General features: G+C 34.1%; 1 protein-coding gene across 1 annotated transcript; it reads left to right on the forward strand.

Annotated features, from left to right (window-relative positions):
• The first annotated feature begins 8973 nt into the window (after positions 1–8973).
• LOC133817910 (small ribosomal subunit protein eS19x) lies at positions 8974–11189 on the forward strand. The gene is made up of 4 exons (XM_062250550.1): positions 8974–9184; positions 9309–9399; positions 10547–10730; positions 10989–11189. Exons 1-4 carry the CDS (start codon positions 9101–9103, stop codon positions 11059–11061), a joined length of 432 nt encoding a protein of 143 aa, XP_062106534.1. The 5' UTR covers positions 8974–9100; the 3' UTR covers positions 11062–11189.
• Positions 11190–18816: the final 7627 nt, after the last annotated feature.

The following is an 18816-nucleotide window of genomic DNA, read 5'->3' on the forward strand; positions in this document are numbered from 1 at the left end:
CAATGCAGATGTCGATTAGATCTAATCTTTGTCGGCTTGTGTTAACACGCCAAGACCATTCCTAACTTATGAGTCAATACCATGTGACCAGTGCTCAGTACCACTACCGAACTTGACTAATGAGTCACAGCTTCACAGTTGATACTGACACCATTGCCAATTCTGACTATTCAGTCAGTGCCATACACAAGTAAGCAAGATTTGCTAAGCATTCAATATTCAATCCATGTCCACATTTAAACATTCAACATGCCTCATGAATAGCCATGCATGTCACATATGGGGTGCAATTTTCTTACCTCTGATTCGAGCGGAATTAGTAAAAGAACGACCCTTGAGAACGATTTGTCTTTTAGTTCTTTAGCGGTCACCTAGTCATAACCAAATATGGGATTCCATCAATAAAATGAATAACCAAGGTTCCCGAACCAAGAACTAGCCTCTGGGATGTCGAATCCCACTAAACCGGGTAGTAGGAACGATCCTGAGGCCTAAGGTTTGAGTTCCCATGATCAAAACACTTATTTGGCCTCAAAAACCCTCAAGTGTTGCGGCCCCAAAACCCTGAGCCGTGGCCCCCATCTAAGACAGGAGCACCAGGGGCAAGCGCCACGACGCACCTTTCCCAGTGCCGCGGCCCCCAGTCCTCCTCAACTCCACCGTCCTTAGCTTCAAGCTCAGGCCGCGGCGCCCAAGAACAGGGCCGCGACCCCACCTGGAAAACCTGCCATAACTCTGATTTCTCACTTTTTAAACCTTCCAAAAACCTACTTAAACATCTCCAAATCCAAAAATCAAAGTTCCCAAACATCTTAATGATCCAAAATCATCAAATCCCGAGGCTCAAACGAATCAAAAACTCATCAACACACAAAATCCAAATCAAAGCTTAGAAACTCTAAAACTCAAAACTTAAAGCTTGGATTACCTTTGATTAGGTTGTTTCTCACTAAATCCTTTGGTTAAGAAGCTTCTAATCTTTCCTAGGATCGCTATGCCTCGATCCTCGCTTGATTCAGACTCCTAAAACTCAAGTTTTCTTTGAAAATGCAACGAACGGTAACAAGAACTAACGAGAGAAAGAGAAAGGTGTTTTAACGTAAGGTTCTTTCTGACAAACTACTTTAGGCTTTAGTAACCTCAAATAAATCTTAATGCTCGGGGCCCTAAAAACACCCCCGGGGACAAAATAGTCAAAACTCCTAGAATTTCCTCCTGATCTCAATAACTCCCAATATATCCTCAAATAAACATTCTCATTATCCAATATCCCAATAATTGACCCCGTTATGACAAAACCGCTAACTTGCAATCTAAGACCATCTCATGCCGAATAGCTCGAATATATCCACATAATGATGGGATCTCATCCATAAATCACAAACATGCACCAAAATACACAAATATGCCCTCAACTGGCCAAATTACCAAAATGCCCTTATAATGAAATGTGGACCCACATGCATGCATTTAACATCATATTATAATATAATTCACATAAACACGCATATAATCATTTAATGGCATAATAAAATAATTATGGCCCTCCCAGCCTACTAATCCAACCATTAAACCGCATTAGGGATTTTAGGGCATTACACCATTGGACTTAGGTGAAGATCGTAAAACATGGAGCGCTCCCATGTTCAACAAAGAGGATATAGAGGCCTCACATCAACATAATTCCTCAACCAGCAAAGCTTCAGGAGAATTGCACCTTGGCAAGTTATTTCAGAACAAGCGTGAATTGAAAACCAATGCATCCATATTTACGATGAAGAATAATTTTGAGTTTATGGTGAAGAAATATGGGACTGATGTGTGGTACATTACCTGCAAGGATCCTAATTGTAGTTGGAGAATGAGGGGTAAGAAAAAAATGCGATCTGAAATGTTTGAGATTACTGTATACAACAGAGTACACACTTGCTCACAAGAAATTTAGGATAAGGACCACCGTCAAGCATCACCATGGGTTGTTGGGCACCTAATCAAGAGGAATTTTGCTACCGGTGGTACTCGGCACATGGTAAACAACATAAGGGAGGACATGAAGCACCATTTTGGGGTCGAAATGAGCTATGAGAAGGCATGGAGATGCAGAGAAAGGCTCTTATGTATGTCAGAGAGACACTTGAGGAATCATACTCCAAGTTACATGGATACCTGTGTTAGTTGAAGCATAAGAAGCTAGGTACAATTACTGATTTTGTAGCAGAAGATGGTCGTTTCTTGTATTGCTTCATTTCCCTCGGTGTTTCTAGGCGTGGTTTCTAGTACTGTCGTCATGTAATTTGTGTGGACAACACATTTTTTAAGAATAAGTATGGTGACCACATGCTCTGTGTTGTTACGTTGGATGCAAACAACCAGTTGTTTCCAATTGCGTTTGCATTGGTGGACAGTGAGAACCATAACTCTTGGACTTATTTCATGTGAAAATTGAAGGAAACCATAGGGGACGTTGAGAACCTAGCTTTTGTATCAGACAGGAATAAAAGCATTAATCATGCTTTGGAGCTTGTGTTCCCATATGCCTATCACGGTGCATGTTACCACCACATCTGTATGAACATGGTGGCAAAATTCAAAACCGACCATTGTTAAGACATCATGGGGTGTGCAGCGTACGCGTTTCGAAGAACGGAATTTCACAAGTTCTTTGACAAGATTAAGGCAATTGATCTGCCCATTGCTCAATATCTTGAGGGAATTAGTTTTGAAAGATGGAGTAGCGCTTTTTTTCCTGGTAATCGATACAATATCATGACGAGTAACTACGCAGAAAGCTTTAACAATAAAACCAATGAGGCAAGGAGCTTTCCAGTCGCCACTTTTCTTGAATTCATAAGATTCACTCTTCAATCTTGGTTTGCAGATAGACGTGAAAGAGCTGCAAAAACAACAACTATGTTATCACCTAAGATGGAAAATGATTTGAAGCAAATAGGTGAGAAAGTAATTTTCCTGGATGTCTAAGTCATTGGTCATCATGAATTTCTTATGGTCGAGGGTAATGGTGATGGTGAGGTGAACTTGGCCACAAAATCATGCTCTTGTTGCATGTTCCAAACCATTGGAATACCCTGTTTACATGCTTTTTGCTGCAGACAGAAAAAGAAGCATAAACATTTACTCATTGTGTTCCCCTTACTATAGAATCAAGGCATTGATGGACACTTATAAAGAAACTATTTACCCTGTTGGGAATGAGGATGAATGGGTAATCCCTAATCACATCAGAAATATGGTTGTTGGCGTCCCCGTTGAGAAAACCCCTGTAGGAAGGCCCAGGAAGCAGAAAGTGGGTAGGCGAAAGACAAATCGCTATGCTTCACGTGGAGAAAAGATCGTCAAGCCACGTAAGTGTAGCAGATGTGGTGGTAGTGGGCACAATGGGAAGTCTGTAATTATTCAATTGATTTTGCTGCATTTATTATATTCAATACCTCTTCTAATACTTTGTTGGTTTTGATCTAAATAAATAGCTTTTCACAAAAAAATTCATGTCTGCCTCGATAGGCCTCTATCGAGTCCTATCGATGTCTATCGAGGCAGATTTGTTTAAGCGTTATTTTACCTATCAAAGCCAATCGAGTCCTATCGATGTCTATCAAGGCAAATTTGGTTAGTATTGTTTTTTACCTATCGAGGCAGTTCGTTTGACCCATCGAGTTTGTCGAGGCAGACACATTATGTGACTTTAATAGTTTTTTATTTAATAACTTTTTCAAAAAATAATGTTTGATAAAAAACAATATACAAAACTAACTATATACTATACTATACAAGAGGTGTATCAAGAAAATATAAAGAGCATCACAGTGACAAATTCTGATAGAATAGGTCCACACACCACTTGGTCCTGAAATGTTGGATGTTCTCATCGATAATGGTATCGAGTGGTAGCCTGGAAACCAAATGCTCGATATGTTTGATGGCAAACAAACCATAATCCCCACTGCATATAATCGATTTTGTATCAATACAAGATAAAAATAACTTTAATATTCAGACTTTAAAATACACTAATTAAATAAGGGAATACCTTGTCTTATTTTGAGGACACTCCTCAGAAAAAATACGACAATAGCTTTGCGTGCTTAGGATATGTTTGGAGGTCGTCATGGTCGTCAAACATGCCAAAACATCACAACAACGAAGGCAACAATAAGCACCAAGGCTTGATCACTTCCTCCAATAAAGTCGGACTAAGCACACTATGGTTGGAATCATAAATGTTGATGCACCACGTTGGAATGGAGACTTCAATGGCGATCCAATGTGCGACTTTCTCGTCGTGCAAGGAAAAATATACTTCACTCACATTTTGCCAGGATACGAGGAATTGATTATCTTCGCCCTTCAGCATTTTCAGCACATCATCGCCCCATGTATACTTAGTATTGGTCTCTTTGAAATGATTCCAATGACCTAGGCACACTTGGGGGAAGGTGGTGTTCATGATCGCAGCATCCTGCCGAAATGCGGCATGATAAAAGTGGTTGTCGATGGCGTGGCTGTCGGTGGCGTAGCATGTGCAGACCAGCATCAATATGCTGAAAAAATATGAAAATTCATTAGTACCATCAATAAATTTTAAGATTGAGTTGAAAACATAAATGTAATTTACATACCGAATCCCAAAGCCAAGTATGGATTGTGTGCAACTGCAAGAACCATGCCACTTATTGTCGATCCTCCTGATGATCCACTTATGGAAGCCTTTCTCCTATTGTGGACCACACTTCCTTAAAGGTTTAGTAACTAGCCCCTGTTTATCTACTCTCATCCTCTTCGTTGGGTCGGTGAAGTCATCAAAGTGCTTGGCCCTGCGTTTCTTCCTGACAACTTCAAGCCTAGCTGCCTCCTTAGGCTGTAGTACTCATACACTGGGACTGTCGGCGTCACTGGAAACTACATATGTTTGGGCCAGTGGAGTGGAGGCTGGATCACCGGGCTCATAGTCCTCAGGCAAGGTATCAGACTCTATATCTGATTTTAAGTGGGTGGATTGTCCTGAGACCAATGAAAGCAGCTGCGCCAACTGAGCCATGATCGTAGACTACCTTACCGGGATGTGGCTTCAGCATGGAAAATACCACTAACTGCATGGTTGAATAACATGTGTTAGAAAAACTTTAATAAAATAAACCGTTAATCAATTAATTTGTGACATTTAACAAGATAAAATGGAACTTACTCGATGCTTGGCGAGCATAGGAACCAACTTAGCTGTTGAAATAGTGATATCGGTCTTCGTAGCCCAGCTAAGCATCCTGGGAATCTGGTTCCCACTGAACTTACTCCTGATAGATGGCATGACCTCAAAAGCCCAATACAGAAGTGCGGGGGCATAGCCATACAATCTATACTTTGACTCATTCTGTTTTTTGCTCGAACCCTCTTTCTTCTTCTCCTCATAATGTTTCAATTGCTTCTACATGTCCTTGTGAACTCCTCTAATAACCTTCTTGAAGGGAAGATTCCCCCACGGATACCTTAAAAACTAGTCAATATCCTCAACCATCTTCAGGAAATCATCCCATATCGTCGTTGTCTTCTTTAGGGCATTCAATTCCCCCTCTATCAAATAGCACAAACCCAGCTTAAATGCATCTTCTGGGTTTGTCGAGGCCTTCAAAGCATCTTCCAACTGGCCAAAACTAACCTTCGAGTCACCATTAAAGTATTACTGGATGATTCGATCACTTGAAAGATGCTCTCTCAACTCGTTTGGGGACAGGGTGTTCCCAAAATTTAGCCCGGTGACTAGGACAAACTCTGTAATCCCAAATTTGTTGCCCGAGTAGAATTGGCCCTCTTCAACCTTCTTGCTTTCCACCTTCCGCAACATAAGTTGATGCAACAGAGCCCTAGAAAAACTAAACGACTTAGCCTTGAAGAACTATCCCAACGGGCATGTCTGTGCCCGTTCGATTAGCCTGTGCCTCTTAAACTGCTCTATAAGGGTTTCCAAGTAAGCACTACCCCTATAGGTGACATGACCAGGAAAGTGCTTCTCCAATGGCACAATTAATTCAGGCATATGAAAAAAAATGTTAAAAATATAATTTTAAACAATCTAGTAACTATCGAGGCCCATGCAAAATCAGAAAATGCATAGTTTTATCGAGGCCTATCGAGGCAATGTAAAATCATAATATATCTACCTCTATCGAGGCCTATTGAGGTAGGCGCTAAATCAGCCATAAGTCTTATTCTATCGAGGCCTATTGATGCCTATCGAGGTAGGTGCTAAATCAGCCATATGTCTTATTCTATTGAGGCCTATTGAGGCACACTAAAATTTAATATATCTAATATCATCGAGGCCTATCGTGGCAGGTGCTAAATCAACCATTTGTCTTATTCTATCGAGGCACACTAAAGCTAAATATATCTAATAGCATCGAGACCTATCGATGTCAATCGAGGTACATTCAAAAATAGAACCTAACATATACTATCGAGTTCTATCGAGCTTTATCGAGGCCTATCGAGGTGGGTCAAAATTTTTGAAAAAAAACTCAGATTTCTCAGTTACCCAGCCCCGATCTATCCTATGAACAAAACATCAACACAAAACCAGATATTGCAGATTAAAAAGAAAACCCTCACCTTCGCGTACTTGGGAGTTGTTTCGTTGCCTCTGGGTGCTTCCAGTCCAATGGTTAAGTGTTGGTTCCGACTGAACGACTGAAGACCTTCTTCGACAATGCTTCTCTTATCTGATTTTGTTGGGTTGCGACGAATTCAAATATGAGTTTTGAGAGTTTTTTGGTTCGGGACCGAGAGTGAGAAGGAATATAGAGAGACCGAGAGAAAATAGAGAGAGAGAGTGGGAACAAATGGCAGGAATATTTTGGGAACTAAAGTAAATAATAGGAAAAAAATAAGACTCATATAGTGATAGAGTATTTTTCAAATACAATCCATTCTATGCATTTAAAGTCAAATTTCCCTTGCACATTTCAGCGTGTACTCCCCCACCCCTAAGCATGGCAAAATGGGGCGGCGGGGCGAGGCCCCGATAAAAACAGGGCGGAATTCGGGGTGGGGCAGCCTCGCCCCGCTAGGAATTTAAACGGGGCAGGGCCGCCCCGCCTCAATTTTTTTTTTTTGTATACTCTAACTCAATTCTCTCATGCTACTTATATACATAGTACGTAAAATTGACATTTTATATGTGGTTTAGAATATTTTTAATTCTATATAGACTAGAAAGAATTATAAATATTGAAAATTATGTTTTATATAATTCATCCTTATTCTTGTATTTATTTTGTAAATTTTAAAATAAAAAAACAAAATATAATATTTGATGGTGTAGTTGATACCAAGTATAAAATATAAAGATTACAATAAAAAATAATATTTAGGCTTGGGGAAAATTCTAAAATTATAATTTAATGTTTCTTAAAAAAAAAAAGTTAAATGGGGCAAATGGGGCGGGGCAGACCCTCCTCGCTCCAAGAAACTAATCGGGGCGGGGCAGGGCAAAATATTTGCAGGGCGGGGCGGAAGCAGGGCGGGGCAGACCCGCCCCATTTACATCCCTACCCCACGTCACCATATATGTATCTCAAAAAACAATGGGAAATCTACAAAAATGCACTAAAAGTTAAAAAAAATCTGAAAAATATGGTGCATTACAAAAATACGGAATTTTTAGATAAAAACACGGAATGACAAAATTGTAAATACGGAGTGGCAAAATCATAAATAAAAGCTGTAAAATACAATTTTTTGTGAACAACGTTTACAAACTAGTAAATATCTGTTACAAACTTGTAAATATCTGTTACGTGTTTGTAAATAATATTTACAAAATCATTTCTAGAATTGTAGATTTTTTTTTTGTTTTTTTGTAGATAAAACTTACAAACAAATTTGTAACTAAATTTTTTATTTTTGTAACAATAGTTTACAAATCTAGTTTTACAACTAAGAAATATATTTTTGTAACTAACATTTACGAAAATATTTTATAGTTAAGAAATCATAACCAAAATATACATAAAAATATTATATATTTTTTTCCATATTGTTACAATATTGTACCAAATAATTATAGGAACATTCATATTTATGTTATACAACTTAAAAATATAAATTTAAGATATTCATTACTTATAAAACACTTTAATGAATATATATAGCGGTGAAATACAATATTTTTTTAAACAAGTTTTACATTTTGTAACAACAATTTACGAAACTAATTTCACAACCAAAAAATTTATTTTTGTAACTAACATCTACATAAATATTTATAAAATTTATTTAACATGATTGTTACAAAAATTTATAAAATTAACTTGTGAATTTAGTACACGTTTGTAAAAAAATTTATAAAACTAAATTTCTTATTAAAAGATACTATTTTATTTTGTAACTAATATATAAAAAAATGTTAGATTACATAATATAAGTAACAAATATTAGAAAAAATATATAACTACTAGTATAGAAATAGATTATATTTATTAAAAATATTATAATTTATGCAAGCATAAATATTTATTTAATATTAATAATACATTCATTTTAAATAAATAAAATACAAAAATTGAAAAGAAAATGATTGAATATTATTATATCACATCAATATAATTAAATTACATTAATTAATGATGTTTCTTATTTTATGAGTAAAAGACAAAATAAAATTTCAACATGCTTGTGACATAAAAAAAGTTATTCATTACCTATTAGAGAACAAATTGATACATTAATGAATTGTATTCTTAATTTATTTCATTTTACTAATCTCTATATATTTTTTTAAAAGCACCAGATATCTGTAATTATTTATATTTACTGTATATTTCAAACTTTTTTTAAACATGCAGTGTTTGTGTTTTATGTAATTAATCCAAAAACAATTATGTCTCTAGCCGAAACTAAGCCCAAATTTTATGAAACCCAACCCAAATTAAAAGTTGTGGCAAGGCCCATTAAAGGTTCCCTAAGTGAGCCAGAGCCACCCATATATAATAGAAAGAAAACGCATAAACCCTAGCAGAAGCTACAAGCGCATCACTGATCTCGGATCAGCCTCCTTGCTCTCCCACCCATCCCTCCTTGAGCCCGTGCTATGGCGACTGCTAAGACTGTTAAGGATGTAAGTCCGCACGAGTTCGTTAAAGCCTACGCCGCGCATTTAAAGCGTTCCGGCAAGGTAGGTGATCTATACTGGTGTGGTGTCTATGTTAAACATTTTTTCTGGGTTAGTGTTGCTTTATTTTGTTTCATTGGTCCCAGGGCTTAGGCCTCTTCTGTTTATTGTTTTACTCTGTACACAGGTCGAGCTTCCGGAGTACACGGATCTGGTGAAGACTGCAAGATTCAAGGAGTTGGCTCCATACGACCCCGATTGGTACTATGTCCGAGCTGGTATGTGTTGGTCCCTTCACTCTTCCAAATTAATTTAAAACTAATATCACAGCAGAATGGGGTAATAATCATTCAAAAAAGATATAAAAAATTCTTCAGCCAAATGGGGTGGGGGAACGCAACGCTGAAAGCGGATGCTTCTGAAGCATCTGGAAAAATAATACCCGAAATTTTTTTTGGATTATTCTTTGAGGTTCATTCTCTGACCTGATGTAACATGTTTTAGATATCTTTGGTGTTGAATCATTTTTAGGCTTTCAACTTTGTTTGACGAAGACTCTGTTAACAGGGGTAGTTGTTGATGATGCTTAACATTTTCACCTTCATTCCCAGGTTTTCTCTTTTGCAAATTAGTGTCGTCACTTTGATTGATGTTTAAAGGAAGGAGACAATCGATGATCCCAAATAGAGACATGTAGGATCCTAACACGAGGCACCTAATGAGAAGAATATTAATATATATCGATATTTTGAACATGCTAGATATATACTGTAGTATATTGGGTCTGAACTTAGTTTTATTGTAGCCCACCCTGAACCAAACTTCTGGCACCGACCTGATTTAACTCTTTAAGCATTCTTCTCATATGATTTAACTTGTTTTAATGCTTGTTTGGGTTGACGTAAGGATTACAGAGTTTATCTTGGCCCACCCAAGTGGGGTCAAAGAGGCAAAGATCCCTTGTATTTTTTTGCATAAATCATCTTATGTTCATGTAAGATCACGTAGATTAAATCTTTATTTTTTGGAGCTACTAAAATTCTTCGTGGCATCAAGAATGTGGAACGTATATAATGAGACAATCAATATTATTTTGTGTTGGGTAAAGACATTTAAATAAATCTGAATTTTCCTCCCATTTTGTGTTTGCAATTAATTTGTTATGTATGTTTTTTTAAACAAAATTTTGAGATAAATAATAGTTCTGTGATGATGATGAGTTTTAATGGGGCTGGGCCGGTCTCCTTGCATGAACGCTTCCTTTGATCAGGAAGATTTTATTTTTAGTTTTGACACTTTTGTGGTAAAATGACTTGAGGACTATTGTTTTGGGGTTAAGTGTTTGGGGTACTAGGATAATATGTCCTTGCTCTTTTCTGTTCTTTAACACTCTAATGCGTGTTTTGTATCTTATTTTTTATGCAGCCTCTGTAGCTCGGAAGATCTACTTGAGAGGGGGCCTTGGTGTTGGTGCCTTCCGTAGGATCTATGGTGGCAGCAAGAGGAATGGAAGTCGTCCCCCACATTTCTGCAGAAGCAGTGGGGCCATTCTTCGGCACATACTCCAACAGCTTCAAAACATGAACATCGTGGATGTTGACCCCAAGGGGTGAGAGCTACAATTACCTTGATTTCACACTTTATCTCATTTTTAATGCAGAATTCCCATTAGATTAGATGATTATGTTTTTCATCTTATGTTCAAGCAATTCATTTTCGTCTTGGTGGGTATGGGGTTTCTTTTTCATATTTCAACAAGTTAGCCGTTGATGACGTCTTCAGTAGTTCTGTATTGATTGTTTTTTTAAGTTGCAATTGTGTTCTGATGATTCAATTCTTTTTGCTGTGGCCTTTTTTTTTGTAACAGAGGAAGGAAAATTACTTCCAACGGTCAACGGGACCTCGACCAAGTTGCTGGAAGGATTGTGGTTTCTCCATGAACTGTGGACTTTTGAAAATTGAGGGAAGGCTACCATGTCTGTTGACTTTTGAGAATTGCGAGAATTACTATTTTGATATTGTTAGACAAATTTCAAATTTAATATATTAAAATTAATCCCAAACACAATTTCACCTGGCAATTTTATATAGCACCAAGTGTTTATTAGTTTGAGTAATAACCTCTTAATTACTATTTAAAAGAAAGTCTTTTGATGCCAATTATTATATTAATTGTGTAGTTTTGGGAAAATTTTGAGAAATTTGGAATTAGGACTGCACTTGCAAATTTGACAGACTTAGATGAGTGGAGGAATTTTAGTAAATGATCATTTATAGAAATTTATTGAAATTTTAGAAATTTATGAAATTCTGGTAGATGATTATTTTATGAATAAATTCATATAGTGTTTTGGAAGTTATGAAATATTCTGACTTGTTGTTTTATGGAATTTTGAGTATTGTATTTGATATATAAATTTTTTGAGAATTTGTAATGCATGTGAATACACTTAGTTTTAAAACTAAGTTGTCTGTGAATCATTTAGAATTTGATATGATAATACACTTGGTTTTAAAACTAAGTTGTCTGTGAATCATTTAGAATTTGATATGATTTTAGAATTTTGATGAATGTTGAAATCTCTTTATTTATATAAAATTATTTTTTTATAAAATAAAGAGATGAAAACATTTTAGAATCAGTTAATTTAATTATTTTAAAATTTAGTAGTGAATAATTAAATTTTATATCATATAATATTTATATATTAAAATTTAAATTTTATTTTAGAGATTTAAATTTAGAATTTTGAATAAAATTTGATATAGATATTTATAAGCTAATATTATTATTTTATATTTTAAAATTTAATTTGAATTTGAAATAGAATTAAGATATCATTTTTTGTTTCTACTATATACTAACATCATAAATTTTCCAATTTTTAAACACATAGTTTAACTTTGAGGAAAAAAAAGTAGAGTAAATTTTTGGGTATGTATATTTGTTCTCCTTATTTATATCTTAATTATTTATATTATAAACGATTATAATTGTATAGTTTTAATCTCTTATATATATATATATATATATTTCTTAGGAGACCACTGTTTATTTGCTTATTTAATTACGGTAAACAAAAGTTTTGTTTACATATATAATATATATCTCATTTTTTTAATAACATACCACACCATGTTTATATATCTTTTTACATGCTGTAGCACTTATGACCCCAATAATTTTTTAGTTTCTACATATATAAATATATATATATATATATATATATCCTCATACATCTCTTTCTTTACTTATAACATATATATATATAAATCTTTAATAAAGATGATAAATATTAATAGCCATGTTTGACTTTTCAAATAACCAAAATAAATAAAGACTTATTTTTTCACTTGCTACCAAGTTTGGAGTCATGACTATGACATTTGTTTGATATAACTTTGAATAATTTTTCTACTGAGCATAATTGTATATATTGTATATAGATTTTGTTTTTGAAGCCCACGCATGAATGATATGTATTTTGAGTTTGAGTTTTTTTTTTGCCCATATTAATATATATATTTTTTTATATTTGTCGATTTCAAAACGCTCTTTTTTTAGACATATTGAGGAATTTTTCCAATATTTTTTTGTCATTTGCCTAACATAGAGACTAATTGAATTCCAATGCAGTATTGGATATTGAAAAATTTTATTGCCTTATTTTACATATATACATATAACTTTGAATGATTCTTCTATTGAACATAATTGTATATATTGTATATAGATTTTGTTTTTGAAGCCCACACATATATGGTATCTATTTTTAGTTTGAGTTTTTTTTTGTCGCCCATATTAATATATATAGGACAATTATTTTATAGGAGCTTCATTTTAAGCCTTATCGGTAGGACTCTCAGTGTTTCTCGACCCGTGAACAGTTTTCGGTAGGACTCTCAGTGTTTCTCGACCCGTGAACAGTTTTCGGCGCGACTTTTTTTATGACTGTATATATTGTAGCTATTTAGAGCATCCTGTAAATTTTTAGAAAATTCCGAATAGTTTACAGTACCGAAAACTAGGTTCAAACATGTTGTTTTCCACGCACATAAAAAAAATTAGTCACGCGTGCAACATGTTTGAACCTAGTTTTCGGTATTGTAAACTATTCGGAATTTTCTGAAAATTTGCAGGATGCTCTAAATAGCTACAATATACACGGTCATAAAAAAAATCGCGCCGAAAACTGTTCACGGGTTGAGAACATTGAGAGCCCTACCAGTAGGGTTTAAAGTGAAGCCTCTATAGAAGAATTCCCCAATATCTTACCTATTTTATAAATGGCTATCTAACGGTGTTTGGTATTTAACGGATTTTGGTATGGTTTAACAGAATCTGGTACGACTTTAACAGAATATGCTAAAAAAAAAATTACAATTTAACAGTAATAGTAAATAACATTTCACACAATTTCAAAAGTACACATCCTTTCAAGAGTACCTTTCAGGAGTACACAACCTTTCGCATTCAGTATCACGTTACAAATAGATAAACATTATATATTATATCGTAAAGCTGAAGGGAAAGAGAACATATTTTCACTTACCCCGAATGGCAAGCAGGAACTGTCTGTCATGAGACTCTGAAAGGTTGTAGCTGTCCTCGAAACGTGACAGAGGCTCTGAACTGTGATTCTCATATTGCAAACTCCCTAACTATTCTCTCATCCTTGCTCTCTGCAAATCTAAATCCAAGTAAATCCCAGCATTGAGAAAGAAAGTATAAACAATATCAGTAGAAACAAACACATACCCAATTGCAGAAACTTAACAATTTTTTTATTCAAAGGATCAAAATCAAACCTTTCCTACGTAATTGTGAGCCCTAATTTGACCCCATTTGTAATAAAACTCAATAGGTATTATATAGGGTACTTAATCTTTGCCATGAAGTTTAAGCTTATAAAGTTTATTACTTCAGCCATGGAAGAAGTTGATTACTCAATATACATGCTTCATTGTAGTGATTATCTTAACAATTCGAAAATTAAAAACAGAGAGAGAGAAAGAGAGAGAGAGAGATAAAAACCTGAAGCAGGAGCATTAGGGAGGCTCAAGAAACCACAGGAAGCTATGGAGGAAAGAGAGTGGAGATGGGTATGTGATGAATTGATGAGACGAGCCAAGCCATCTCCGTACAATACAAGAGCTCGGCTTGGTTTGTCCGCCATTGTTCTTCTTCTGGTATTTGGGTTTGTCGCTTTTGAGATTGAGAGAGTGGGGGAGAAAAAGTGGACTGATTCGGTGAATTGTAGTGAGAGAGAGAGAGAGAGAGTGACAAAAAAATATTATTTTATCAAATTATTTATATATAATAATTTATAAAATTGTGTTTTTTTTAGGAAAAAAATTCATTAATTTTGTGAGATAAATATTAGGGAGAAGATTGAGAAATATAAGTTACTTTTTTAAATATGATTATTCTAAACTATATTTAAATTTTATTTTATATTTAAAAAAAACAAATCATTAGAATTCATTATTTTCCATCTGAACTGTGATTCCCAGGTCTACGAGGGCACTCACTTGACCGGACATGTCTTGAACTTCTGGAACGGTACTCTCTATCGTGTTTATACCTACTGACACTTATATGTTCCTCTGAGAGTTCATGGTTATCATGATGGCCTCTTCTTGGTTGCTGATATTGTTTTACCAAAAACCCTTAGAAGTTGTAGCTTGAGTCCTATAATCAGAGTGCAATAGTTGCTGGTAGTAGTTTGGGCTATCTCCACCTGTTGAAGAGTCATAGAAGCTTTTTTTAGGCATGTCACCATATATGGTCATGTCAGACACATAAGGTGGTTTAAATGGAAATGTATCTTCTCCTCCAGATTCCTTCTCAAAGCACCCAATGCCTCCAGCTTTTCGATATATCAAATCCAAGTCCAAGCAATATTTTCACGAGTCCAGTTGGTTGTTCCATTTCATTTGTTTCAGTTTCCACTGGGAAAAAGTCTGATGATGTTAGAGAGATTATTGACTTCTCTAAAGAAGTAGCAAAAGCAATTAAACAATTAGATTCCTACATTTTGGCATGCAGAAACATTAAAAAGGTTAGTGAGATTTCTTTTCATATAGTAATAACATAATAAAATTAGATGAATAATCTTGCAAAAATTAAAAAAAAAAAACTATATTAGTTTAAACAAACAAAACAACCAGAGAGAAAACTAATTCTTATTTACATAAACATAGAATACTAAATTCAAAGGTAAGAGTTACATCTCATAATATATTTTACAAAATTACAATCATTAATTCAGAAAACGTAATACTCATGCATTGAACTATTATTTGAATAATTCTGAAAAATTTACATAACATAAATTAAAATCTCCATGGGTTGATCAATTTATTTAATATTATTAAAATTTACTTTATTTTTTTAATAATTAAAATTCTATTACTTGGTCTGAGTAGTAAATTAGGAGTAAAAATTTTAAACCAGTTAAGAAAAACTTTCAATGCTGATAAAGAATATGATGTGGCTAGACATTCATATAGTATTAGAGGAGACCACTCTTTATTTTTACTAAAATCGAAAATAAAATTAGAAATGAATTACCCATAGGCTCAGCATCATCCAAACAACCATTTTAAATTAAATAATTGTTAGTTGTGCTTTTTAAAGTTTGTTACTTATAAATATTTTAAAAAAATAATTTTTATAAATTACTAATATCATTATTATCGAACACGGTCTAATTTTTATAGATAGAACTTTGAGACGGTGAGACATACATGGTAGTTGAGGATTGATTTCCATATTGGAATAATATGGAGATTGTAGATTTGATTCTTATTACTTTCATAGTTGGAGAAGGTGATGAACAGATAGGGCAGAGCTATCTTGTGTGTTTGGAGGAATTTGAAGTGGGAACGAGCTATACACATATACCACAATGTTTACATTTGTTTCATGTCAACTGTATTGTTAACTGGCTTCGTCGAAATCCTTCTTGCCCAATTTGTCGAGCTCAATTATTTCATTTAAGTTGGTTTTAACCAGTTATAGGTTTAATATATTACTAGGTATAAAATACGTGCAATGCACGTTATATTTCGGTGAAGCAAAATATAGAACATGATGCCTCCATTTGGTGCCTTGTTATGTGCACGTACAAGGCACGTGCTATAGCATTATAAAATCATCATCATTATAAAATTATCATAATCATATATAAAATCCAACGAAATCTTCAATAATTTTGGGCACGATCGAAATTCTACTGCTGTTTGACAATATCATAAGTCGTCTGAAATCGTTCATTGGGACGTACTTTCTCCATGTCAGTGAAGAATTGAATCAGGTCATTCTTCAATGGATTTTCATTGCTAAACACCCCTGCCTCCTTCTGTGTTATATATAACACATATAATTAATTATTATCTTGTTAAAAATATATAAACAATTAAATAAAAACAAGAAATGATGGCGATGATTGTTTTACCATCTTAGTTACCGAAAAGTCGATTTCAGTGTGGAACCTATCCCAGACCTGAAAAGTAAAAGAAAAAAAAAACATCAACACTTAAAAAATTTAAAATCAAATAATTTTTCTTTTTCTTTTTCTTTTAAGATAATTGGAACATATATATATATATACCCTGTCACATAATTGAGTTTTACAAATATCAATCAATGAATGATTTTCTAGATGTAAATGCGCTGCAACTTTCTCCACACGAGCAAATATTATCTGAAGATATCTTTTGTATTGTTCTAGCTCTGTCCATTGTATCACAATTTCAATCATGAACTCTTCGCCGTACATATCTTCCAATGAAGGAATCACCTACACCAACACACAAACTTAATAATATCATGTTTTTAATAAAGAATCTATATGATTTCATTTTTATTCTAGTTTAAAAAAAAACCTATGAATTAAGTCACGGAGCTTACATAGTTTGAAATCCTTTGTGTCAAAATGCTCTCATATTTATCATAAAACTCACGAATTACATAATGCCAAAAACCATGTATGTCTTTCGTACAGAAAACGTTGTAAACAACTCTGTATAACATGGAAATGGGTAATATGTTAAAATATAATTAACGCAATCTATTATTAATATATGTTTAAACTTTGAAAATCAAAAGGGAATATTATATTTACATATATATACTTACGTGTATGCATTCATTCTGTCCTCTATATTCCATTCGTCTCTAACATCTTCATCAAGTTGCATATGTATTTTACGAATCGATGCATTCACAACCACCATTGTATCTCTTATAATTTTCTTAACCACTTCTTCACGATTGTTTCTTCTAGTCTCTTCATCATCAGCAGTAGTAATTATCAACAACTTGGCCATACTTCTTGATTTTGATGAATTGAGTACTTCTTGCTAATCACCAAATATATATATGAAAACAAAATCAGGGAAATTTTTTATGGTTGTGTACTATATTAGGGTGAACCTCGATAAGATCTATGTCTTTGTTTTCTTTTCTCCCATTTTTGATTCTGACTTGTTGCCTTAGTCTTTTGGGTTTGTGTTTCTCTGAAGCTTGTGATTGTTTTTTGTTTAAATCTGAAAGAGTAAAGAAGAGTTAGGGTAAACATTGACTCTAATTGTTACTGTGCATGTGTGATACATGTGTGGTAGAGGTGGTCCGAATATATCTATGAAAGGTCATCAATGACCTTGTGGTTCTAATGATTTTGTGAGTTGGTGTAGGGTCAGAATAGGGATTTTCCTACAGAAAACGACATAAGTACTTTCTTCATGCATTTCAAAGACTTTGTAAGAAGCTCCCACTTGAGTCACCAATTGCTTAACCCTTTCACAGTAACCACAAAAAGTTTTACAACCATAAATTGAGGTTAAAACCAAAATTAGTGTTTATATAATTCTTTTTATTATGAGATATAAAGAAGAAAGAATTATTACTTGCCCCAAAGTCACAACAGTGAAAATTTTTCTATATTTTACACGCAAATTACAAAGAAAAAAAAATCCAATTTTCAGAATCAAGGTCAATAGCCAAAATTGATTTTTTTTACCCTTCTTCTAAAAGATTTACGATATTTGATGAGTTGGGTTGTGTTCTAAATTAAAGAAAATTGAAGTTTGTGATAATAAAAATCAAAAATTAAGAGAAAAGGAAAAGACATAAAAAGAAGGACCTGAAGATGACGACAGGGTGAGAGGAGACGATTTACTTGGCCTTATTGAGCGCCATTTGAATTTCTTCCAGGGGTTGCGGTTATGGTGGGTTTGAGGAAACCAACTTAAATATTACATTGCAAAAATAGTGCACACAGAAGGAAAAAACTCTATTTGTAGAAATAATTCGATATTTAAATAATTACATATGAAAGATTGAGGAGTCATTTTCATTTATTTGAAGATTCAATATGGATGTAGAAGTTTGAGTAGTCGTCTGTTTGGATGAAGATTGGAGTGGTGTTTTTTTTATTTTCTTTCAAATGTTATTAATAGGATAAGCAAAATACACACTGCTTCACTGAATAGTTTCTACTTTATAACTCTCTTTGAGAAGTTGTAAACCAAAAAACATGCTTATTCATTGATTAGTAACCATTGCATCTATTGAAGAGTGTTATCAGTATTTGAAACAATTGCATCTCTTGAAAGTTGTTAATATTTGACAAAATTGGTTAAAACTAACAATTTGGCACAACCAAATCTGTTAAGTAAAACAAATTTCC

This window comes from Humulus lupulus, chromosome 2 (assembly GCF_963169125.1).
Source record: "Humulus lupulus chromosome 2, drHumLupu1.1, whole genome shotgun sequence".
Taxonomy (NCBI): Eukaryota; Viridiplantae; Streptophyta; class Magnoliopsida; order Rosales; family Cannabaceae; genus Humulus; species Humulus lupulus.

Excerpts from the sequence above, each read along its gene's own strand:
- LOC133817910 (XM_062250550.1), top strand. The coding sequence starts at position 9,101 with ATGGCGACTGCTAAGACTGTTAAGGATGTAAGTCCGCACGAGTTCGTT. Across the intron at positions 9,400-10,546 it reads TTGGTACTATGTCCGAGCTG|CCTCTGTAGCTCGGAAGATC; the intron begins GTATGTGTTGGT and ends TTTTTTATGCAG. Across the intron at positions 10,731-10,988 it reads GTGGATGTTGACCCCAAGGG|AGGAAGGAAAATTACTTCCA; the intron begins GTGAGAGCTACA and ends TTTTTGTAACAG.